The sequence below is a fragment of the Corythoichthys intestinalis genome, chromosome 9 (genome assembly GCF_030265065.1).
Source record: "Corythoichthys intestinalis isolate RoL2023-P3 chromosome 9, ASM3026506v1, whole genome shotgun sequence".
Taxonomy (NCBI): Eukaryota; Metazoa; Chordata; class Actinopteri; order Syngnathiformes; family Syngnathidae; genus Corythoichthys; species Corythoichthys intestinalis.
The window spans coordinates 36,396,230-36,422,266 of record NC_080403.1 but is presented as its reverse complement, the minus strand read 5'-3'; the positions used below and the strand labels follow the sequence as shown (position 1 = coordinate 36,422,266).

At 38.8% G+C, this 26,037-nt stretch overlaps 1 protein-coding gene across 8 annotated transcripts in view; it reads right to left on the bottom strand.

Annotated features, from left to right (window-relative positions):
• magi1b (membrane associated guanylate kinase, WW and PDZ domain containing 1b) overlaps positions 1 to 26,037 on the bottom strand; it is a 220,767-nt gene that overhangs the window by 98,974 nt on the left and 95,756 nt on the right. For 7 of the 8 annotated variants that reach the window (XM_057847217.1, XM_057847216.1, XM_057847218.1 and 4 more), the window contains exon 2: positions 21,554 to 21,670. In XM_057847217.1, coding sequence (XP_057703200.1) covers positions 21,554 to 21,670 — 117 coding nt within the window. Of the gene's footprint in view, positions 1 to 12,736; positions 13,053 to 21,553; positions 21,671 to 26,037 lie in introns of those variants that run through there. The other variant, XM_057847222.1, reaches the window with a different exon arrangement.

Sequence of the window (26,037 nt, the reverse complement as noted above, 5' to 3'; positions counted from 1 at the left end):
GTGTCTACGTATATCTCCACCTCTTAAAGGAAAATTTTTCTTCTGAATGCTCTGCCATCCCGACCCTGTGCATCTGTTTTACGTGTGTGTGTTTGCCATATGCGCGGCTCCGGTTTGCTTGTGAAATCACCGGCTCTGATTGGCTTACTACGACACATGACTCTAACGCTCAGCCAATCACAATCACTTCCATCGCATCTCTCGAGGGGCTGCATTTAGGTAGGCTCGTTTCCCGACAATTCATGCCACCTTCAAAGCGTCTGCCGTCCTCAAGATGGAAGCAGAATTATTGCTGGCTGACAGTGGGAGACGGCAACGAGGCTAGCATCAGGTGTAGCAAAAGAGAAATGTTACCAAACTTTGGAAAGCATTGTCTAATTGAATGAGCAGGGACAAACAGCTTGGAGTCAGAAGTACGTGCGCTATTCTCGAACCTGAACGCACCCCAAGTCTTGGATGACAAATCAACAGAGCAGAGAGTCGACTCAACACAGCTGGTAGTTTCATCAATTTATTCAGAGTGAGTAACGCACCGCTTTTGACCGTCAGTAACGGTAACGGCGTTGTAACGGCGGAAAAAGTAATTAGTTAGATTACCCCGTTACTGAAAAAATAACGCCGTTACGTAACGGCGTTATTTATAACAGCGTTACTCCCAACACTGTTGATTATAGACAAGTTTCCGAGGTACTTCCGCTGTACTTCCGCATGTCTGCTCACATCTTCCGTTTTAGAATTTCTCCATCCAAAACAACAGTGGAGCTGGAGTAACATTACTCATCAAAATCCCTTAAAAAGACAAATTGGAAATACCACATCCATCTGCCATCAACATGACAGGGGAGGACAACATGTTCATGAAAGCAGATGTGGCACCAAGCTCGTTCCACCACAAAGACCGGGTGTTTTTGTAACCATGTTGCCGCTGTGTTATGGAAGGTATGTTCAACCTATCCCTGCATTTTCATGTGTCCGGTGCTCAAAAAATACTAAAGCTAAAATCTTGAAACGCTTGAAACGACTTGTTGCCTTTGATATTGTTGTTACGATGATGATTGCTATTATGATGATCTTTAATGTTATTTACTACAACTACTGTATCTGCTGCTAGCCTGTTGCTAATCAGTATGTGTTGGATGGCACAATTATGTCTACACATAAATGCAAGTGTTACAAGTTTTTGGTTCGTTTGTTCACAGGTGGAAAATGCTGTTAGGCAAGGGAAGACAGGTTGATGTGCTTCACAACAACACTTACTGTACGCTGTGGAAATATACCGAGACTACGTGCGTTTAACCCGGGGGCAGCCAAGAGGCTGGGGCTGGGAGACGGTGGCTCGCCTCGTGGTGGACCGTCAGCTCGATCCCGAGATCCAACTACGAGCTTTTTAACTGCAGCAACTTTAAGATACGCTATTGGAGCTGGAATTACCGAGGACAGCGGGAGAAAGCTCGTCCGGAGGCCGCCGAAGGTCTCCATAGTGTCGGGTGAAAGTTTGGGGAGGCTCCGGAGCTCTGCTGTCTGATATCACATTCTCGTATGCTATTTTTCCTAATAATTTTATAAATTGTGATTTATTGACCTGTTTTGACCAATCACCAATCATTTTAAATAAAACAAGAAATGGAATCATGTTATCCACATGTTTTATTGGGATTAATATCTGCAAAAAAAAAATATATATATATATATATATGACATACCGTTCCTTTTTATATGTACATACTAGGGCTGTCAAAATTATCGCGTTAGCGGGCGGTAATTAATTTTTTAAATTAATCACGTTAAAATATTTGACGCAATTGACGCACATGCCCCGCTCAGACAGAGTTAAATGACAGTACAGTGTTGTGTCTTATGGAGTTTTGCCGCCCTCTGCTGGCGCATGAGTGCGACTGATTTTATAGGCACCCATGAGCATTGTGTATGTAATTATTGACATCAACAATGGCGGGCTACTAGTTTATTTTTTGATTGAAATTTTTACAAATTTTATTAAAACGAAAACATTAAGAGGGGTTTTAATATAAAATTTCTATAACTTGTACTAACATTTATCTTTTAAGAACTACAAGTCTTTCTATCCATGGATCGCTTTAACAGAATGTTAATAATGTTAATGCCATCTAGTTGATTTATTGTTATAATAAACAAATACAGTCCCTATGTACCGTATGTTGAATGTATATATCCATCTTGTGTCTTATCTTTCCATTCCAACAATAATTTACAGAAAAATATGGCATATTTTATAGATGGTTTGAATTGTGATTAATTGCGATTAATTACAATGAATTTTTAAGCTGTAATTAACTCGATTAAAATTTTTAATCGTTTGACAGCCCTAGTACATACCTTTTAGTATTTCTTTATAGCAACAAAATCCTTGTTAGCACTTTGCCATTCCACAAATGTAATATTATTTGTAATTTCACCTCATTTTGGTCACTCAAGTGGCCAGCGTATCAATCTACACCTCACGTCAACACAGGCTGACAGGTTGTTATCATTTTGTCCACAAATGATCAACCAAGTGATAAGAGCAACGATATAATCTTTTAGGTATATCCTTAGGTTTAAATCACATCCTTAACTTCTTGTCTGCAGCTGGTTTTGATTTCAGGCGTATGGCGAGGTAGGGCGACACTGGCGCTTTGAAGCTGGAGGCTGTTCAAAACATTACACTTCAAACCATATATATAGTATATATAAAGATACTATTCCCTTCAAGGTGCTTCCAGGAGTTGACACACAGCACAGAAAGTTTTTTTTTTTTTTTTTTTTTTTTTTATGAACAGTTTTCAAAAACTTATTTCGTGGATTTTCTCAAGTTAAAGCGCCACACAGAAATTAATAAATTTAATTTTGTAAGCAGGATGTGTGTATTATTCTTATTATTAAATTACAGGTGTTTTAGCTTTTATGTGTTTATATTTTACAAATGTGAAGTAGTATTCATTTATATTGTATATTTTATGTTGTATAACTAAGTTCCTATGTGAATATTAGTTCCTACCTTTTTTGTTGTGGTAGGAGGGTTTTGTATTGAATATGGGGCCGTGTTGGTTATTATTATAGCAGAGAAGACAGCAGTAAATCAACAAAGACAAGTCAACTGTGCCCCGATCTACCACTCAAGAGATCTGATGGATTCAAAAAGTGGGTTACGATTGCATATCAGTTTGAAAATCGACCGGATCCACCGTCTTTTTACACGAGTGACTTCCGGTCTGCCCAATCCTTGCTACCGGTAATAGTATTGACGCAGGAGGGTCGCGTCTCGCGTCAAATAATAAACTCTGCCGTTCTTTTCGCATGCGTCGTGTTGAGCCGATTCTGGGACGCGTCTAACACGTGGCCGCACTGCGACTGGTGTGCATTGGCTGATTGACTTTAACGCCCGCGTTTCACTGCGTTCTCGCGGCGGCCACGTTGTCGCGCCGTTGACGTTTCTGGGTTATACTGTCCTACCGTGTTGGTCCTCATTATAGTAGAGAAGACGGAGTAAATATAATCTACACAAAGAAACTGTAACCCGATCGACTCACAGCCTCAAAAAGTAAGGTTTTCATTGCGTCAGAAACTCGTTCGGTACGCCTCCATTCCGAACCAAGCACCACATACCGAAACGGTTCAATACAAATACATGTACCGTTACACCCTTACCATTTAGTAATAAATCGATACTAATGGTTGAACATATTCCCTGGCTGTTTAGGACACTAATACATCCATTCTCGTAATTTAGATTTATACTCATTCACGCAAAACGTTAACCCCAAACGTTTTCTGGTACTCAACAGCCAAATATTTAACTTGTGTTGAACTGCTCATTTTGAAAGTTCAATACCAATGAACAACAGGTGGAGAATATTCATTCAAGCCATCGTTATCACACCATTGTCTTATCCTAAATCTTGCAATGGATTTTTATCGAACAAATTTGTGAAGAGAGCCATTGCTGTATAGAGGGAAAGTATTGTCAACTATGACAGTCCTTCAAAAACCCTTTAGGTATGAATACATACAATATTTCTTTAAAACAATGGATTTATTTTAGGTATGGGCATATTTGCCGTTACCAATAATACTGTATGAAACAATATTTTGAGTACTGCATAGTAAATTATCTAAGTACTGTGAACGGTTCAAGACACACAAATTTGCGATTTAATCCTATACGATGCCAATTAGTCTTGAAGCTGAAAATGTCAGTGTATCATTTAAAAGAATAGCCTTTCATAAATCACCAAAAAAAAGAGCATTCAGTTCCCAAAGGCAGTATCTTAAACCACAATCAATGAACGCCTGGTCCCTTTCTTTGACCTTAGATAATCAGAGTCCTCCAGTAACTTTGGATCAATTGACTGAAAGAGTCAGTACAGTAAAATATACTACTACATTTTAATTTGGCAGTATTTTCCGGTGATGTATCTTTGCCTGTCAAGCTTGTGTGCCTTTGTAACATAGTGAAGACTATGATTATGGAGGTAGACCGAGTTTTTTGTTGACTCAAGCAAATCATGTGTTTATTAAAATTCACCAAAAGACCGACTACCTTCTCCTTGTAAACAAAGACCGCCACTCCTGTGCTTGCATCTGCAAGCACTGTGTACGCTGGAAGACAAATCCAAGCATCTCATCTATATTTAACGGATGGTGGACTATTTTAGGGGCGCGTATGGTCTCTTACTGTAGATGTGTAATAGAAGTAAAATTCCTACCGATTCTGAGGGCACAGAATGAGTCGACAGTATTCAAACAACTGACTGTGTGTAACTAATAGTGTTAAAGATACATGTCCATGTATGAAAAAAAACCTAAGCCGGGTTGTGAAAATAAGAAAAGGTTTATTTTTCTGTTCGTTAAATCTATCTGAAGCAAAAAGGCACACAGGTCAAAGCCTTTCAATTTAGCTCTGACCTACATTTAATCTTAACCGGAGAGAAAATTTTGGGTTCACTGTTGGGTGCTAAGAAGTTTGGCTTGATCACCTTATTAGATCCTGCATGAAATCGTAAGTCAGCCTGTCTCCTAGATTTTCTTCTTCTTTAATTTCAAAACATGCCGGGCAACCCGTCTCATACACCTTCCTAAAATTAGTTCCAGGCGTCTTTCTCCTTTTGCAAACGCCGAAATAGCCACAGGGCGTCAGAGAAGAAAGACTAAACATGTCCATATGTAGGTATTCCAAAAGAAAACAGAGATCCAGATCAGTCTTTCCAAACATTCTTGAATTTGATGGTGAATGGTGATATGGATAAGGAAAAGTAAAAGCCCAGCCTTAAGTAGATTTCCTATTACATTTCATTTATCAGGTGGAAAAAGCCTGGTGCAACATTTTGGTATGAAATGTTTCTGTCATACAACATATACAGATAGTCCCCAGGTTACGACGTACCCGACTTACGTGATTTCGATCTTACAACGCGTGTCTCGTCTGCTGTTTTTTCTCCAGTCTTTTTATTTTGTTTTGCATTACAGTGTCTTGCCTACCAACTCTCAGCATTAATGGTAAATACAGTATATTTTATTTGTCTTTTTTTTTAATTTATTTATTAGGTCTAATTAATCTAAATGGTTAGATTTACACAGTACAGTACAGTAATTACTATGCATAGCTGGTATTTCATTATACAACAGTATATGTGCGGTCCGCTTTCCTTTGTTGCACTCGGACTTGTTGACGTCACGCCAGCGCTATTTTCTGTTAGTTTCGAGCGTTGCGTTTACGTTGGGAAGCGGGGGTGAACAGTAGTTAACATTTCAAGAAGGCAGAAAAACTATAAACGCCATAGGCTTGGTAATGCCCTCCACTGTTAGCCCGCTAGCTTATTGAGCAGCATTCGCTTTCACCGCTGGACTGGTGCCACTAACAACTGCCGTTTTCTTTGTTGAATTGCCCAAGATTTGGACCTTATTTCTATTGGGATTATTGTGTAGCCATTAAGGGATGTTTGTGGAAGCAAATATGTCTCCATTGATTTATTTTAAAGCATTATTATACTCTTTTTCATTATTTTATTTTCTAATATTGTGTTCATAGTTTCACAGTGACAAATTAATAAATGTAAGTTGTAAGAAGAACTATGGTGTGATCAGTGTTACCAGTGGGAAGTAATATCTATTTTATTAATATGACATATATTTTGAGAGGGGGTAATTAGGGGTACTTAAACGGTTAATTAATAGTTAATAATACAGTATATTTTTTAATCGATACCCGATCATTTCCTCCCTCTTCCAGCCGATAAGCGATAATGTCAATCTGATAATTCTATTAAAAGACATATGTAAAATTTTAAAGGATACACAAGAGCAAATGTTACTGTGCAAAAATACAATTTGGTGCTTTTTCCCCCCCACATCAAATGTGAACAAGTAGTAAATTCCAACATCTAAACAATGACAGATTATCTGATATTGTGTAATGGTAAGCTTTTGGCAACGATTACTTAGAGAAAATACTTCAGTTGCAAAAAAAATGCCTTTGAAAGTAAGCCATTCGTAACGTATATAACATTACTACACTTCAAAAACACACCTCGTTAAAACTAGTTAAATTCTCTTATTTCCAGGGTAAATTTATTGAAATAAGTGAAATTATCTGCCAGCACTTCAATTTCACTCAGATTTCTTGAAAAAGAAAAATAGCTAGCTGAAAATAAGCTTGGCAGCCTTATTTTAAGCAATACATTAATTTTAGCAGAAATGTTCGTCAATCTGACGTATTCATCTGTTTAACTTCTTTAAAACTCAAAACAAGATGGAGAATATTATTTGGCTAGATTTAAGAAAAATAATCTGATTAAAATATTTAAATTTGCAGTGTACTGAATACTTGCCTCTACTGTGTGTGACCCAGGCAGTTCTTGTGAGTGGAGTGTGGTTTGGTGCATGTTGAAATGATCACCTAAACACTGTGCCATCATACTAAGCATGCTTACTTGACTGACATCACCTGTCCAAATGTCAGTGGTGAAACTGATGTGATCGGCATGTTTTTCACGAAGAATAGTGGTCGTATAAGGCAGGTAAGCACACATCCGAAAAGTAGCGGCGGCTCGGGATCTGGAGGTGGGGCTCCAGATGCTGTAAAAGCATGACCTCCACGACGGTAAACGGCTGGTCACCAAAGGCCATAAACTGCTATTTTTTTTTTTTATCCAGGACTTTAGCTCTTGGTTCACTTCGGCCAAAACGTTTCTGCTTGTCAAAAGAGTCTCCAATCGTCACAAGCCCTGTAGCTTTCCATTTGTTTAAGGCACCACTATTAGCTTTAGCCTTTGCGCTACCAGCAGCTGCGTATTCGTTCCACAAATCTTGGTGATGCGGCTTTAAATAGCTGATCAGGTTAGTGGTGTTGAATGAGGACACTTTCTTTCCGCCTTGTGGAATTTCTGAAGTGCATGATTTGAAGATGGCAAAACCATTATTTGTTTCACACACGGAAAGGAAAACCCACACTGGTTACTGTGCCGCCATGATTCAAGCATGTCGTGTGACACGTCAGTCATGCGACAGGGACTTAAGAGGGAGGTTGTGGTGGCAGTGTAGAATTGGACAAAACTGTGTCGACTATGCTTTTTGGAGGCTAAATCAAGTATATAATTATCAAATTGCATCATCGGTTGTTTTTTATCCTGATTATCTTTGTGACGTCATAATTGCCATTATCGGCCGATAATTATCGGTAACATATTATCGTGCATCTTTACTGTATATATATCAATAAGCATCTGTACTTTAGTTCTGATTGCTTGTATGGCTTTTATTGAGCATATTACCCCCATGCTATCATCACTCCACTGACTTCCAGTCCATTTTAGAATTGATTTCAAACTTTTACTGTTTGTTTTTAACTATATTAATGGCCAGGCTCCATCTTATTTATCGGAAATTTTAACTTTTCGTAATTCTGGCGGGACTCTTCACTCGACCGGCCAGCTTCTTTTAGATGTTCCGAGGTCGAAACTTAAACAGTGGGGAGACCGATCCTTTGCGGTTCCTGCCCCTAGGCTGTGGAATAGCCTTCCCCCCGAAATTCGCACCACCACAGATGTAGGTCTTTTTAAGTCTTGGCTACACACACACACCTTTTTAGGCTCGCCTTTTACACAGATTAGGATAGCCTGGTTTTATTTGCTTAAGGGTTTTTTAATGTCTTTGGATTTTATCGGTTTTATTGTTTTATTTGCTAGACTATTATCGCGATGTGCCGTCTTTGTTTTATTTTATTTTATTTTTTTTTATGTAATTGTATAATATGTTCCTGTCTTTTATTTATCTTGAGCCATGTTTTGTTGTAAAGCACTTTGAGGGCCTTTCGGGTTTTGTAAAGGGCTATATAAATAAATTTGATTGATTTTATTCGTGTGTGCATCTAACTACAATGCTAAAAGCACAACAAAATTTGCTGATTGGTACCTCCACCAAAAATAGTGTTTGTCAGCAGTGAAAAACATTCAGGGCGGCACTGTAACAGAACTTTATTATAGTTAACTTATTGTGTTAGTTACCTTGAAAAGTGTGTCTATAGCAATGCTTAAGTAATCCAGTTATAAATCGAAGTGAAAAGTTTGATATATTGAAGTGTCTACCATTTTTCGTAAACTATCATTGAGATTTATGCGGAAGTAAGGCAGCTAGCTCAATCCCTTAAAATGAATTGTGATATTAATTGATTTCTCTTGGAGAAACCATGCGGTTATAATTCACTCATAAATTTGCCAATTACATTCCACTAACCTAAAGTACACCTCACAGTTCGGACAGAGTCTTACCACTAATGTACACAATATTAAATTCCACTTGATCCAGATCATCCCAAAATAGTTTGATACCATTTGAAATGTCAAAAATGAATTTACCATGCACCAAATCCTCTTAATTTACGCAACATCAGAGGATCAACACATTTCAATGGAAAATCTGAAGGTTACTGTATACGTTAGTAAAGGGGTTTGATGAGGTTGTTGTAGCTCATCTGTATGAACTTGGAATACGCGAGCCATAAATTGAAAAAATAATATATGTATAATTTTAAACTTGGCAAATAGTGCCCAAGAGATTCTAGTTCGTTTCCTGCCTTCAGTCAAAGTGCCATTAATCTTAGCCCATTGGTTGCCACTGACGGATCCACACTTCCAATCCATTTTGACAGGGAGGATCTGGCAACGATCATTCCAATTTGAGTGGTGTTCTCGAGTAAGCCGAAGTTCCAATAGGACAAAACTTGACAGGTGATTGCAGGTGGGCCAGACACATCAGCAGTAACACGAGGGACGTTAGTGCCATTTTGTTGTCTTGATTTGGTTTTCCACGGAGCAGTTTGTGCCACCAGGCCTCTTTAGACCGCAGGCCATTGGAGACACGTCCCAAATCACCCGATTGCCCGTCCGGGCCTGAGCAGCGCTCATAAATTTGCAATGGTATTTCAAATACAGAACATGATTGATAATGAACCTGTAAATAAGCTATGCTATAAAAGGAGCTATTACCAATCATTTGCGCTTTCGTAAATGTTTTAGGGAACAAACACTGTGGCACAGGACTCAACCTGGCTATTTGCTTATTACTGGCTTCCTTAAAATAACACAACTAAAAGGAATTTCATTATTTCAACCCGGTAACTAAAATAGCTACTACATAAACAACACTTGTGCATACTCTTTTTGGATGATAAGAAAGTAAGCTAAAACAGGTTCTGTATTGTGGTGGGGCAAAAGTGCCCTTGATTTAATCTATTACTGATGGACAAGCAGGTTTTTCCCCCTCAGGCAATCAACTCCAAATTGTTCAATTAATCTAACACTAGTGATTAAGTGATTAAATAAACACATGAGATTGAGAATTGATTTGAAAGTTCTCAAATACAGAACATCCCCCGCGGAAAAAAAAGCAAATGTTAATAGGGACAATGTACAGTGGTATCTCTACTTACGAATGCTGAAATATTTGACGCCCCCCGCTTCATGTTACGAAAAATTTTTCGAAAACACAAAAGATACTACGTACTGTAAAAGATACGTATGTGCTTCCTGCTTTTAATAGTCGCACCATGAGATCCTGCTGCCATATTGGCCAGAATCTTTCCCAATCATGCTTTTTTTCACTGAACTTCTTCTACCATTGGATGATTGTTTGTATCCTGGCAGTTAAGTGCGGGAACTTTAGTGACATTCGCGACTGTTACAGTATAGACATATGTCCCAAAAATTTTACCCACGGAAAGAACACGAGAATAAGCTATCAGGGCATTATAAGCCTGTTTAGTGTTTAATAAAGTTAAGCAATTTTTCCTGTCTTTTTCTCCATTGAGCAATGTTTCCTGCCATTTGCTGCCGTTTGCCCTTCTCTGCCGCCACCACTTACGCTTTCGGACATCGCCTTACTCAAAAAATAATGTATTTTTCCTTCCTTTTTCTTTAATGTTCCATGGTCTACCTAATTACAGGTATTAACGGTTAGGTACATATATTGAATGATTGAAAAGTGTTTGGCTCTTGTTTTAGTCTGGTTTTACCCAGATTATAAAATTTAATGTAGTGCTTAAGTAGTGCTTTCAACCAATTAGGCGATTTACATGTAAAACGCAATTCAAAATATGAAAGAAAAAGAAAATCGTGATACAAAAGCAACTCAGGAACTGATTAATTTCGGATGTTGAGGTACCACTGTACAATTAATAAAAAAAAACATTGTAAAAATGTTCATTTGTGTACGAGAATTTAAAGATAAAAGGGTAGAGTATGTTTAATGCACAATTAATCCATAAAGGTGTTCTCTAATCTCAACACAGGCACGGTTTCTCATAATTTTGGATTAAAACGGCATCACTCTATAGAGATTTTCAGTAGGAAAAAAATTAAACATTCAGAAGAGTGATCCTTCACTACACCACCCTAAGTAGGTGAGCTCATTCATCTCAAATCCTTTATTCAAATCCTTATGCAGTGTATCTGACGGAATATAAAGCAATGTATTTCAAGCAGGCAAAAGTACCCAGAATTTTACAATCTATAAATATACCATGTCATGACAAAAACAATGGTTTCAAACTGTACATGTGACTGCTTTGTTTACCAAAACATGAGGCTATTCAAATGTCATCATTGCCAAGAAAAAAAAACATGACTGAAAAAAATGGGCCTGCTTTAAATACAGACAAACTGTCAGACCAAACTGTTTTGCAGAACCAGAAGCAATACTAATAATACTAATACACAACCATAATAAATATGCTCTACTGATAAACTAGCCATTTTTACAATTTTCCAGCAGAATACTAAGGCACTGATACACCAACGTACAAACAGACACACATGTAATTTATAGAAGGGGAAGGCCAGCAGACTCGTTATTTTCCAAAGCCAAAACAGATCCTTCCACCATCTTGGCCACAGCTAGTCTGGCAGTTTTTCGGGGTGTTTTTTTTTTTTACCCTCCGTGAGACACATGTACGCTCTTACCCAGTATGACAAGCTGACTGGGGCTTGTTGGCTCAGTAGGGGGATGGAGCCATCTGTCCCAATAAAGGGTTAATCCAAGCAAAATTTCAGCCCACAGAATCCAACATTTTCCAGTCTTGACATGGCCTTGCTTATTTTAGTTGGGGTCAGGGAGTAGGGGGCAAAGACTATCACCATCGAACCTAACAGGACGCATTAACCCTCCGACCTTATATTGCAAAGCCTACAAGAGAACTCCCCTCAAGGAGGTTGTGGAGAATTAAATGCCAAAGTAGTTTCAGCTTTTTTGGGCATTGATGAAGATGCCTTTCATTTAGGACAGAGTGTTTTGAGTCGGGGGAGGGTGTTTTCATTGGTCCGGCTAACTGAAAGAGGCTTGCAATAATGAGACTATGTATTCACACACGACCACCAATCAGGCATCAAAACAGGCCTTTCTCTGGACTATTTTCCCTTTATTTTGTTCTTCCCAGCTAGTGCTCAGAATAAATCTGGTCTAGTCTGAAACCAGGGGAAGAGAAAAGTGCGGGATTAGAAAAACAAAAACCTGAAGGGCCAGTAGTGCAGAGTCAAGCTAAATCAGCCAGAAAGCTGCCTGAAAACACTCCCGTCAACATGCACACATGGCCTTTGTCTTTTGATTGCACCCAGTAAAAAGCACCGTGGGCTAGCGACTACCTACAGCAGCATGGAAATGGAAAAGAAAGGCTCTAAAATGATCCATTTAGAGGGGTGGGGAGGGAGTGGGGATGGATGGATAGAGACGGGGAGGGGGAGGTCATGCAGGAAAAAGACAGATTGAGGGAAAAAAAAAAATACTAAAAGACAGAATAAAAAGAAAAGGGGAGGGTGAAGAAGAGGAAACGCTCCAGACAGACAAACATACAGATGCTGTTATCGCTTCCAATCATAAAACATCTGTGTCAATTGACCACATTTTACCCTGCCTTTACAGAACTGGAATATTTTCCCTATATATGTACATATACATGTGGGAAGTGACACTTTATTCATCGGCATCTACCTGTGAGACGACACAAAGACAGACAATACCAAAGAGAAACAGACACAGACAGCTTCAGTTTGACCACAAAACATCAGCCTCCATTACTGCCAGCAATGTGCCGCCGTCTCTCCCGCTCACTCCTGATGCCCTCCGCCTGATGCACAGCCATCCTCACTGCCTGCCTCCCCAGCTCTCCATCCCAACCCCCAACAAATAAATCGCAGCATCCCTTCTTCAAATGAAGCACAAAGCAGCATACCTCAGTCAGTAAACCTCTTCTCCTTCCCCTATCATCCACAGCGCGTCGACAAGAGACAGAAGGAAAGAAAATCCATTCAGGTGTGGATGAAAAAGCAGTGCAGATTCGCAGCCCCGTCGACGCGTCACCCTCTCCAGCGTCTGTCCTCTGTCCAGCTTTGTGATGCTAAGCTAAAGTGAGCTAAGCTAAGCCGTGTCCCCACATAGGCTTAGAATGCACTCTGTCTCATTACCAAACTCACACAAACATCAATGCTATGCTTATGTCTGTCTCTCTCTTGCTAACTGAGTCCCGCTGTCTCCCATCTCACAGGCACCCACATGCACCCGCCCACCACCCCTCTTGTTCTCCCTTTTTCTGTCCCACCCTCCTCTTCTCATGGTACTTCACCCCCATTATTTCTTCTTTTTGGTTGAACCCCTCTCTTCCAAGGGCTCACGACTCCGCCGGTTACATACAAACTCATTCCTCCAATCCAGGGGCAACAAAAATCACTGACCAACTGGTCAGTTTACAACGACATGGACAATTAATGAGTGCAGATTGTGCTACAAGATTAGTCATACGGGTGCTGTTGAGTGTACATATTATAAACTTTTGTTGACTACAATCAGTTAAATGGTATACACATGTGATATATTAGGTAAGTAGGCTGGTACATCATCTAATACTAAAACCTGTGTCAAATGATTGCCTACAAGATATTATTTAGAATAAATATATCAATATTCATTGGTTTTACTATCAGTAATTCACATTGTTACTTAAGAATGTAGCAAATATAGAATAAAGCACCCAAGAATATGATTGTTATTTGATTCCCGTTTCACTAGACAGTTTGTATATGGCGGAAAACATGAAGGTGACGAAGTTCCGCTCTGAGAACCCCAATTTGGCCAAATTTCAAAATTGTCCTATATGCATGTGTGATACATCATTGGAAAGTGTAAAATATATATTTTCTGGGGGAACAAAAATTTTGAACAGGAGGGCATTTAAAAATAAAATAAAATAAAATAACAGCAAAACCCTAACTGGAGGCAAGAGAACGCGAGAGCAGAATTAAAGACGCCACGATTTTAACGAGATATCGTGTACTTACTTTGTTTCGATCCAAAAACTCCATGTAGCATGTATCACAGAGTGTCAAGACACAGCTGTGAATGGCCACAGCCGGATTTTGGGGGGATTTTATGGGTGAAACATGGTGATATAACAAGGGTCGCAATGCAGAAATCGCAGACAACAAGGAGTGGTTGAGATTTTCTTTTTCATATAGTTACCCTTTTAAAGGGATCCTCTATTTTTAAAACAAGTAATTACTAAAAGATAAATGTTAGTATGAGTTATAATAATTTGATATTAAAACCCCTCTTAATGTTTTTGTTTTAATAAAGTTTGTAAAATTATTTTAAGTGATAGGTCGCCATTCTTGTTACGTCGCAGTGCGTGACGTCACTGGTCCCGTTGCCGAAATTCCAGCGTGTTACTCGTTAGCTTTCCCAACATGTCGTCAGTTCTACCCTTCCTATTTGAACCAGATCTGAAAAGTGAAGAGCAGGACAGCACTGTCGGTCGTTCACAAGACGAGCTTCAGGGAAAAATGCGTGCAGCAAATACCTGATGACAAAAGTTGGGCAAAACTGGTGATGCGAGAGTGTATGCTGTTTGGAACTCCGGTTGGGAGCGAGAGTGTATGCTGTCCGGTTTTATTAGCAGATATTCAAGGTAAGCATATTGCATTTTCAAACTGATCCCAATATAATTATGTAAATTGTTAGCATCCAGAGCTGTCGTGTGCTTTACATACAGTACAGGCCAAAGAGCACACCTTGTGTTATCCCTGTCTTGTACATTGTAACGCGTGGTAGCTAGGATACGTGTATAAAAGTACCAAAAAGGGGAGAAGCTTCCACTATGCACATTTAATCACAAAAAATAATATTTCCACCTTGACCACTCTTCACTCGGGAGCTCAGCAGTAAGCAAGCATGCGTTCCCTGACAATCTCAAACATTATTGTGAGGTCCACGTCAGAGTCACTGTCGTCACTGTAGCGTGCCATAGTGCGTTAATTATTTAGTATGATTTGGTGAAAACTCCACGAAGAATAGTCAACATAAAAGATAGCAATAGTAATCCAAATCTGCGTTTTTTTACTCACTCAAAGATCCAGGAATTAGACCGATCCCATGGCAATGTCGCAGCCGTCGATTCCACAAAATAGACTGATCTGAAAAGCCGCGGTGGGACCGACGAATCAAAAAAATGGACAGATCCGAAACCAATATTGCTGACGCGATGGGACCGTTGGATCCAGAAAATAGACGGATCCCTTACTTGACTGAGGATCCAGGAAAAATGTTCGGGAGCCAGTTGTAACGTGTGGTGGGTAGGGTACGTGCATACAGGGACCAAAAAGGGGGAGAAACGTCCACTTATGCACATTTATTCACTAAAAATAATAATTCCACCTTGACCACTCACTTCACTCCCCTTGTTTCCATTTGACTGGAAATTGCATCCAAAAGCAGCACATCGTGGCATTTTACTTCGTGAGTTTAGGCAGCAATAAGCAATTGTTTAACACGCTACAAATTTGGAAAGATACCAATTACGTCATCACTGTGAGCCCACAAACCATGGCGCCAACTAACGGTCAAAATATGGACTAAATATTATAAAATATTGCCATTGATTTAACATTTTATGTGTTTTTAGTACAAGAGAACAATTGTGGTTTATTAGAGCCTACATGTATTTAAGTTAGAGGATCACTTTAAATATTATTTTTATTTTATTTTTTTTGTTTGGATCCATTACGTATCATCTAACATATCGGGGAAAATGTGACATTGACAACAACAACAAAAAAAACAACAAATCAGCGATAGTTATGAGGTAGATATCCGTAACTTTTTTACAGACGCCAAATTTTTCATTGCGACATTTAATTTTTAAAAGTTTCAAATATGCGAGTGAATAATTTTTAGTTTTTTTTTTTTTTTTTAACTGAATATTAGACATCACTTAATGAATCTAAGCGAAAAATGACATTTTGAATAATAAATATAATTACTTACCTTCATTTTATGGCTAGGTTGAAGCAAAAGCGGTTGCGCGACGTCTGTAAACGGGGGTTTTCAAGGTAAAACGGACAAATTAAAAATAGTTCGGAGGCTTAGTGTGCCATGAATCTGCTATGGTAGCATATAGACATACTGTTTTATCAAACACAACAGCTGTTTTGGCTTGAAATACAGCAGTTTCTTTCAAAGAGGAGCGCAAGAGCAAAAACTGCTTTTTCAGTCTTGTCTGTGTTTGCCGCCATATGTAGAAATGTCCCACATAACCCAAAAGACTAAAACTGAATTCAAGACAATATCAATATCAGATAGCGAAATGCTCCAGTGAGCCCAGCATTGAGTCAAAAATACACGTAGGCAAATTGACCTTTTAAATATAACGAACCTCTACGACCTTAGTTGATGCGTGTCTGGAAAGCGTAAGTTCCCACGTGGGAGTAGGCTGAGTCCAATATGCAACTCATTACAGACAGACATTGGCGAAATGGTTGGAAAGACAGGATTAATGGCAGAAGACCAGCACAATCTTGGCAATGCTTGGAAGATCATAGCACCTTCTATGCATCTTGTCCATTTGCTAGAATATGCTGCGATGTATTGACCAGTGTAGACCTGGTCTTGAATATTCAAATTCTGAACATTAAATAATGGGGCATTACATTCAGCCAAAAGTTTGATAAATTTAAGGTAGACCTAAACATTTGTATTTGTTCTGTTTTATCTTCAGGTTTGATCCTTAATGTGTTTTTCTGAACCCCAGTCATGTATTTAAAAAAAAAAAAAAAAAAAAAAAAAAAAAACATCTGTCGTCAGGTGACAAAATGGGATTGCATTAGTGTGCATAACTCTTGCTAGGCACAAAAAGGCACACCCCAGCTTGCTGATGCTCACACAGCCAAGTTAAAGTGTTTACCTTAGCTTTACTAGCTCACTGAAGCCAGCATGCATTGGAGTGTGTGAGAGTGTTGTTGCATCTCTCCATCTGTCTTTCCTCCTTCATCTTCCGCTTACTGCCCCCCATCACACACCCGAACTCCACCCAACCCCCAACTCCATCCTTGCGGCTTCAGCCCCCACCTCCCTCCTAGCTGTCCTCTTAGCCTATATACGGGCCGTCCAATCGTCTATGTTGGTAGTATCAGGATTCTTGCTTGGAAAAGCACAAGCAGACCATAGTCTGCAAAAATCCCTCATTTAAGAAGCTCAAGCCACCCACATCCCTTCAATCACAGGGCCTAGAACTTGATAACTGGCACGCAAAAACTAGTTGAACGATCCCAAGGAAAAGAGAGCACAAGAAGCACTGGTGTCATGAGTTTGGGTCGGGGTCAACAATGAGAGCGCGACAGAGGGAGTGGAGACTCGGCAAAGATAATGGGGATGCTGAATGTGCATTTGGGGTGATCACAAGGGATGGTTGCCTTCGATAATGGGGGAGGGTAGGAGAGCAGTGGCTTTTATGTTATGGAAACAATTGTGCTGAATAACTTATACTTTAGAGTAGCTATCAGTTACCTACTTGGCCTACATATTAACTAGTGATGCACGATAATAAATTTTTCAACCGATATCGATAACCGATAATTTCCTGCCCCTTCCACCCGATAATTCTATTCAAATATGTGAGTAAAATTTTTAAGTATACAAAGATCAAATGTTACTGTGCAAAAATGTAATTTAGAGCTATTTTTTTCCACATCAAATGTGAACAAGTAGTAAATTCCAACAACTAAACAATGTCAATGACATTGTGTAATGGTAAGCTTTTGGCAACAATTACTTAGAGAGTAAACACCCAAGTTGCACTAAAATGCCTTTAAAAGTAAGCCATTCCTAAAATATATCACATTACTACACTGCAAAACACCTTAAAACTAGCAGAATTGGACAAAACTGTTGGTTGCGCACATTTGGAGGCTAATCTAAGTATAACACCATTTACCATTGGTGACAGAACAGCAAATCAAGTATATAGTTATCGGATTGCATTATCGGTTGAATTTCATTTTATCTGGATTATCTGTGTGACGTCATAATTGCCATTATCGGCCGATAATTATCGGTGACCGATATGCATCTCTAATTTTAACCTTGTAACTTGCAAGTTGAAGTTCTCATTATTGTTTCTATAATATGCATTAAAATCTACTTTTAACTACTATGCTCTGAGTAGTTTCTGTTCCGATTTCTGTTTTAGGCAGGCAAAAGTAAAACAGTTCAATATAGATTAGTAATACTACAAAGATGCGCTGGGGGATTTTGTTTTCCCCTGTTTTTTGCTGTGTTCAAGTAATTTTTTCAAGGTCAATCATGCTATCTATGACGGGCGACGGAGGAGAAACAGGCTCCTGAATCCCATAAGCCTGAATACACCTTACTGCTCAGCTCACAGTCTATCACAGATGTCAGTATGTTCCCTCCCAACCTGTCACATTTTGATTGGGTCCCTGACATTTCTCACGTTCTGATCAAGGTCCGACATATTTTTCATGTTCTGATAAAGGCACTACGGATGAAATGTGGACACCAGGCAGCTTGGGAGCATTTTTGTGGCCACAGCAGACTTGACTCAATTTCCCCTGGAAGACCGTTCCCAATTCGTCATATCGCGAAAAGCCATTATTGATGGTTAAAAAAAATAATCGCTATCATAAACCGTAGTTTGACACAAGAACCATGAGAATATGAGGCAAAATAGTCCAAAATGCACAGAAAACACACCACATGATGACATCAGGCATTATTAAATAGTTTGATTGGAGTGTTTCTTATATCGCAGATAAGTAATGTGTTAAGTGGTACACCTAGAGCAGTACAACTAGGTGATTCAACCAATTGAGCATCCCTATAAAGTGTAGTTGAGTAACCGTTCTATGATTGTGTTGCATTCCTCATTGCGCAATAATACCAATATTGTGAACATGATATAAAAATGAAATAAAATAAATAATAAAATAAAATAAATAAAATCGAGATATTGACAAAACATTCAGTGCAGTCATGAGCAGGGATGGGAATCAAAATACGATTCTAATTACGAACCGGTCCCTAATGTTTCGAGGCCTCGACATCACAATGAATAAGCCTTAATGATCCCTTTAACTATTCCTAAAGACGCGTATTGCGTTGTCACGTGACGTGTCGTGTCTTGTTGTCCAGACGCATCAAACTAGCATGGCGCCAAGAACGACTCGCTCCAAAGTTTGGCTACACTTCACCAGGAAAGTGGGTGAAAATGAAAGGTTATGATTGTTTGGCACGAGCATTGCAGCCGTAAACATAACAATGATAGCACGTAGGTTCAAACGCTCGAAAGTGTCTTCACTTCAGGAGGAAAAATTACAACAAAGCGATTTGCAGTCATTGAATCAGGAGGGAATACGACTGTACTGTCGTCACCGAGACGCAAACGCTCAGTCCTGGCTATACAGCGAGCTAAACTCCCAAATGACGACGCAGAAGACGTTGGTATAATATGCTGACTTTATTCAGCCTACGTTATGACACCATCACTTGAAGAGGGAAACTAAAAATAGAAATGAAATAAATCAATTTTGTCCCCAATAAAAAACAGGTTTGCATCAATGTAAATTAGCGATGGTTAGCTGCTAATACAGTAATAACACAAACTGTTAGCATGCGTTCACTAGCTTTAGCACATCGTCAAACCACTACACAACATGATTTAAGTGTCCGATCGAGAATGGAAACACAACAAAAACACAAAAGATGATACAGGTGTTGCCTCTGTAGATATTTTACAAACATGAACAAAGAACGTAGGCTCGTAGCAGTGTCTCCCTCTCTCACTAACTCGCTCACTCGCTTGGATGCTTTCTAGCTGCACTACTTCGCGTGTAAGCACACTCTTCTTCGTGTGAGAGCGTTCTTCACGTGAGGAAGCGCAAGGGCGCCCCCACTTGAGCGTGAAAGCACACTAAAAACTAAAAGGCATGCATTTCAATATATTTGGTAAAGTATACACTTTAACACATACTGCCAAAGGCAGAACAACAACCTATATGCCATTATATATACCATTTTTTAACATTTCTATTAGAAAAATGTTTCAGTATAATGTTACACATTCTTGTGTATTTGCCACTTATTTCCACAGTTAACATTGAGACCTTGGGCCTCTTTTGACCTCATTGTGAGTTTGTAAGGTTGTGACTTCTGATTAAACAAACTAGATGCCAATCAAAACGTTTGTTCTTCTTTTTCCCCAAATTAGAATCGATAAAGAATTGAATCGTTAAGCAATATCGATAATGGAATTGGAATCGTAAAAATTGTACCAATTCCCATCCCTTGTCATGGTGAGTGATTTTCCTAAAATAGTGCTCTCATAAGAAACCCCATTAAACACTTCATGACGATTACAAAACAACTTGTTTCTCCCCAATATCCTGCCTATTTGAGGGGGAAACCACCACAGATAAACATCAATCTGGTTTGTCCACCTGTTGAAATCGCACTGACCACTAACAGATGCCCATCTGACTCTCGTACACATTGACCTCTCACTATTATTAACAGCAACGCCATCACACTTAAGAGCAGACACAGCATAACTACCATAACTAGGGTCAAAGATGAGACTATGCAAGTGTTTCCTTGGCAAGACCACTGCATACCAGCCACGCAATATGACCCAAGCAGCATCTTCACGCTCTCGTTTGAGCCAACACCAGGGTTTTTATGAGCGGGCCATAGAACACTCAGTGATTAAGACGGCCATTACATCAAGACCCCCACCCGCCACCAGCAGTGTCTGCCTGACATATGGCAGAGGAGGTAATGCAGATAAAGTCCTTTAAACAACCCACCAGAAAACAATTTGTAATTTATGTGGTGGGATGTGATCAACCTTATCAAAAAGCCAGCAGATTACAACATTTAGCACACAGTCATAACAATATTGAAATAAACATGCTCATTTTCAACTGTAAAATTAACTTTAAAAGCATACATCAATATAAAAACGCTTTGAAAATCAGTGATCAGGTAATTACCCTTTTGAATCGTGGCTTGGACAGAGCATTTCATTAATCTTGAACAAAAAGGTGGACTGTGCAGTTGAAAGAATTAGGGCTGCAGCTATCGATTATTTTAGTAGTCGATTAATCGATGAACTAGTTTGTCGAATAATCGAGTAATCGGATAAGTAACATGAAAAATTAAAATACCTGAGCTGAGCCTCAAACGGTATTAAAAAAAATTTTTTTTTAAACTAAATAAGGATCTATGTACAACAAAAGAACAATTGGCTAACTTACATAGCAAAAGTCCGCTAGCTTAAATGCTATAAAACGTTGTTTTTTTTTTTGTTTTTTTTTTTTTAACAATGCTCTTAACAAATGGTTCAGACTCATATTCCCACAAAAAAAGGCTAAATATACCCATGAACTAAATCAGGAATGCATTGAAAAAACATTAGAGCTAACAAAAACTTAGCTTATGTTGGTCTTCAAATGGAGCAGCTGGATTCAGCCATGTGAAATGAGGCAGACGAGAGGGCAGTGTATCCACTCAAACCAATAAAACTGATTGCAAACACTTTCAAAATAAGCCATGACAACGCCACAATAAGTAAACGAATACTCGAAGCAGCTAAATTTAATTCGAATCTTTTTTTTTCCTAATCGAATCCTCGAGTTAATCGATTAATCGTTGCAGCACAAGAAAAAATAATACAAAAGCACAAAATGTGTGACGATCGCAGACTTACAAGGCACGGCGTGACGGTAGAGGTTGTCTCGGATAATCTGCTGCAGTTCGTGGTCGGGTGAAGATTTCTGGAAGCGCTGGCTGAGATAGTGTTTCAGGTCCTTGGTCAGCTTATTTCCTGTCATTTTGAGACACAAACAGGAAAACATTGTAATGCATCAGATCAAATTCCCCAAATAATGTATCACTATTAGTTTTGGTTTGAAGTTGGCTGCTGAATAAAAACAAAAAAGTTGATGTCGGAGTGTGAAACATGCATTGTAACACTTGCCAGTACCACTTAAGCGAGGCAGCCGGTTAAAGAATTACCCTTGCAGCTTGCCAGCGAGACAGGACTCTTATGGCTAGCATTACAGCTAGCACTGCATATCAGTCACCCTACCGATTGACCATCTGGACCCCAAAAACACATTAGCCCACTGAATGGAGAGAATTTGCATATAACTGTGTGTTTCTCACTGTGATTTTGTGTGTCCATGACAGTGAATGTCCACATTACCGACTGTTCTAATTGTGTGAAAGAAAAACCAAGCAGAATGATGGCATGCATAATAGAACAGACATGATGATGCACATTCACCTAATTATGATTCATGTCTTTGAAAAATAAATTCAGTGGCTTAGAAATACCCACATCATATTTGTTTTCATACAAATATTTGTCATCTTACTGATGAGGCCATCTTTGGTGTTCCTGGGCAAACTGCTATTCATAAAGGCCCTGGATTCTGTTTCCATGGAAACTGTGTATGTGCTTGTGTGTTTAATACCATGATTGATATTGTAAGCATAGAACAGGGAAGTCTTATGTGCAGTTAGCTGGAAGGATGGAGGTAGGTCCATGCACTCCAGAACAGTTCAATCGGTAGTTCTGTGTAGATCCTTCAATCATGATATTTTACTGACCAGCTCCATGTACTTCGTGCACTTGACCTTTTACATTTCATTATGAGAATATAACACAAGCAATAATCAATTTCATTTTTTTTCATTTCTAACGCAGCCTTTTGGAGGAAAGGTTGAGAGAGAAGGTCAACTCTCTGCCCCAGAGCCTCGGCGACTCCTGAGAGGAATCCCTGCTCCTGGCACTGTCCCATTCAGACTAATCGCAGTTTTGTAATCCTCACCACAGGTCCCAGGCAAGTGCTCAGGCCAACAGAGAGTGCGTAACACACACCGCGGCATGCTCTTGTAGACACCAGTTACTGGAGAGCAATAGCTATTGAACTACCAATAAAATGTGGATCTATGCAGCCAAAACAATGTCAGGATCTCAGTAGAAACATTCTAGCTCTATGAAAAAAGAAAGGCATATTACAGAAAAGGAAACAGATTTTATTGAGACAGTGCATCATTTTCTTTTAAATTACTTTACACCTACAAAATCTCCATACAGAAACAGCCCAATCGAACGTACGCGATACACCTAATCGAACGTACAAAATACACTTATTCTTGTGAGACCAATACATGATGTTTGCATTCACCATATATACCCACTATTAAATTTGTTTCCTGTTTGTTCATCTTCAAACAGTACAATCATTTTATGTTACCACCTCAACATCAGGTTGGCTTTCCACAAATTGGTTTTAATCAGAAAGATTCATGCTGCTTTCAGTAATTTGACATCAATCTTAATTTTTTTCATCCCTAATACTGTAACAATCGGGATCTCGTGTTTGGAAAGGTCAAAAAGATCGTGGCTCAGGTCCTCATAAGCCTTTAAGACAACTAGCTTGATCATTCAAATAACAGTCAAGAATGTTAAAGCTGTAAGCCCATTATCTACTGCAGCAACAACACTTACTGTACTACAAAAACAACAGAGCATTCCTCAGTTTGTCTTGCTTTATACGTACCGTATTTTTCGTACTATAAATCGCACCCGAGTATAAGTCGCACCAGCCACAAAATGCCCAACGAAAAGGAAAAAAACATAAGTCGCACCGGAGTATGAGTTGCATTTTTGGGGGAATGTTACTTGATAAAATCCAACACATAGAACAGATATATCATCTTGAAAGGCAATTTAAAATAAAAATACATTCGAGAACAACAGGCTATATAAGTGTACAGTATGATAATACATAATGCATGAACAACGAAATGCGAACGTGGCCGGCGACTTCTGCACAGTAATTAATTAATTGTCTATTATTTAGTAGTATGTTTAAGTTGTGTGTTATTTTACTGTCCTGTGTCTTGTGGGTGTTTTATGGTACAACAGAGTAGCTTTCCAATTTCGTTGTTTACTCGGCTTGCAATGACAATAAAGGAATTGAAGTCATTGTTAACGTAACATAGCGATTAAGAGTTATTCAAATAACTATAACATAACGAACATGCTAAAAAGTTTACCAAACCATCAGTGTCACTCCAAAACACCAAAATAACATGTGAAATGATATTATAATGTGTTAATAATTTCACACATAAGTCGCTCCAGTGTATAAGTTGCACCCCCAGCCAAACTATGGAAAAAAAACGTCTTATAGTCCGAAAAATACAGTATATATGGCGGAAAACACTCAGGTGACTTGAAGCTCCGCTCAGAACCCCAATTTAGAAAACTTTCAAAATTGTCTGGTATGTATTTGTGATACATCATTGGAAAGCTTAAAATCTCTATTTTCTGGGAGAAGAAATATTTTGAACAGGAGGGCTTTTTTTTTTTATACAGTATATAAATGTTTTTAAAAAGCAAAACCCTATCTGGAGGATAGAGCACGCGAGAGCAGAATTACAGACGCCATGACTTTAACGAGATATTATCACGTACTTGCCTTATTTCAATCCAAAAACTCCATGTAGCATGTATCACTGAGTGTCAAGACACAGCTGTGAATGGCCACAGATGGATTTTTAGGGGATTTTATGGGTGAAACATGGTAATATAACGCGATGCAGAAATCGCTGAAATCAAGGAGTGGTCGAGGTTTTCTTTTTCATATATTTAACCTTTTAAACGTTTTTGGTTTTTTTCCCCAATTTTTTGGGGGGGATCGATTTTTTATCATCTAACATATCAGAGAAAATGCGACAGCAACAAAAAAAAAAAAAAAAAAAAAAAATACAACTAAGCTATAGTTATGAGGTAGATATCCGTGGCTTTTTTACAGACGCCATTTTTTTCATTGTGACATTTGTTTAAAAGTTTAAAATAAGTGAGTAAATAATTTTTAACAATCTTTTTTTTTTTTAACGAAATATGAGACATCAATGAATGATTCTAAGCTAAAAACGACAGACAGTTTGAATAATAAATATAATTAATCACCTTCGTTTTATGGCTGGGTTGAAACAAAAGCGGTTGCGCGACGTCTGTAAACGAGGGTTTTCAGGGTAAAACGGACAAATTAAAAATAGTTCGGGGGGATAATGAAACCATGAATCTGCTATGGCAGCATATAGAAATATTGTTCTATGAAACACAACAGTTGTTTTGGCTTTAAAGAGGAGTGCAAGAGCAGAAACTGCTTTTTCAGTCTTGTTTGTGTTTTCCACCATAAATATATATATACACATAAATATATATATGTGCGTGTATACACAGTACACATACAGGGTGTCCCAAAAAAGCATATACGCTCTTTAGGACAGGGGTGGGCAAACTCTTCCACAAAGGGCTACAGTGGGTGCGGGTTTTCTTTGCAACCCATCAAGACGACACTTTTTCACCAATTTGGTGTCCTACAAGTGCAATCAGTTGATTGCAGTCAGGTGCTTCCCGTTTCCTTGGGCCCGTCATTGGTTAAACTGCTTGTGCTGGATCAGTTGTAACAAAGACCAGAACCCACTGCAGCCCTTGAGGACCGGATTGCCCCTGCTTTTGGAGCTGGTAACCAAATTGTCTATTGAGTTGATGGCAACCAGACTAAATTTTGAAGAAAGGAAATTCATTCCAAAATGGTACTGGAAGAATGAAAACGCAGTTCAAGTGTGAACCTGTCCTGCTATCAGCTGAAAAAGGGTGCATTTTTTGAGGAGACCCTGTATATACAGTGGTATGAAAAAGGATCCGAACCTTCTGGAATTTCTCACATTTCTGCATAAAATCCCCATCAAATGTGATCTGATCTATGTCAAAATCACACAGATGTAAGAAGTGTCTGCTTAAACTAAAACTACCCAAACATTTATAGGTTTTCACATTTTAATGAGAATAGCATGCAAAAAATGACAGAAGGGGGAAAGTAAGTGAACCCTCTGCCTAAGGAGACTTAAAGAGCAATTGGAACCAATTTTTACCAAACAAGTTAAGTCAGGTGTGTGCCCAATCACCGGTGAGTGGTTTAAAGCTGCCTTGCACACTATAAAACACACACCTGGTAAGAATTGTCTTGATGAGAAGCCTTGTCTGATATGCATCATTGCTCCGTCAAAAGAGCTATCTGAAGACCTGCGATCAAAGATTGTTGATTTGTATAAAGCTGGAAAAGGATACAAAACCATCTCTAAAAGTCTGGTTGTTTATCAATTGAA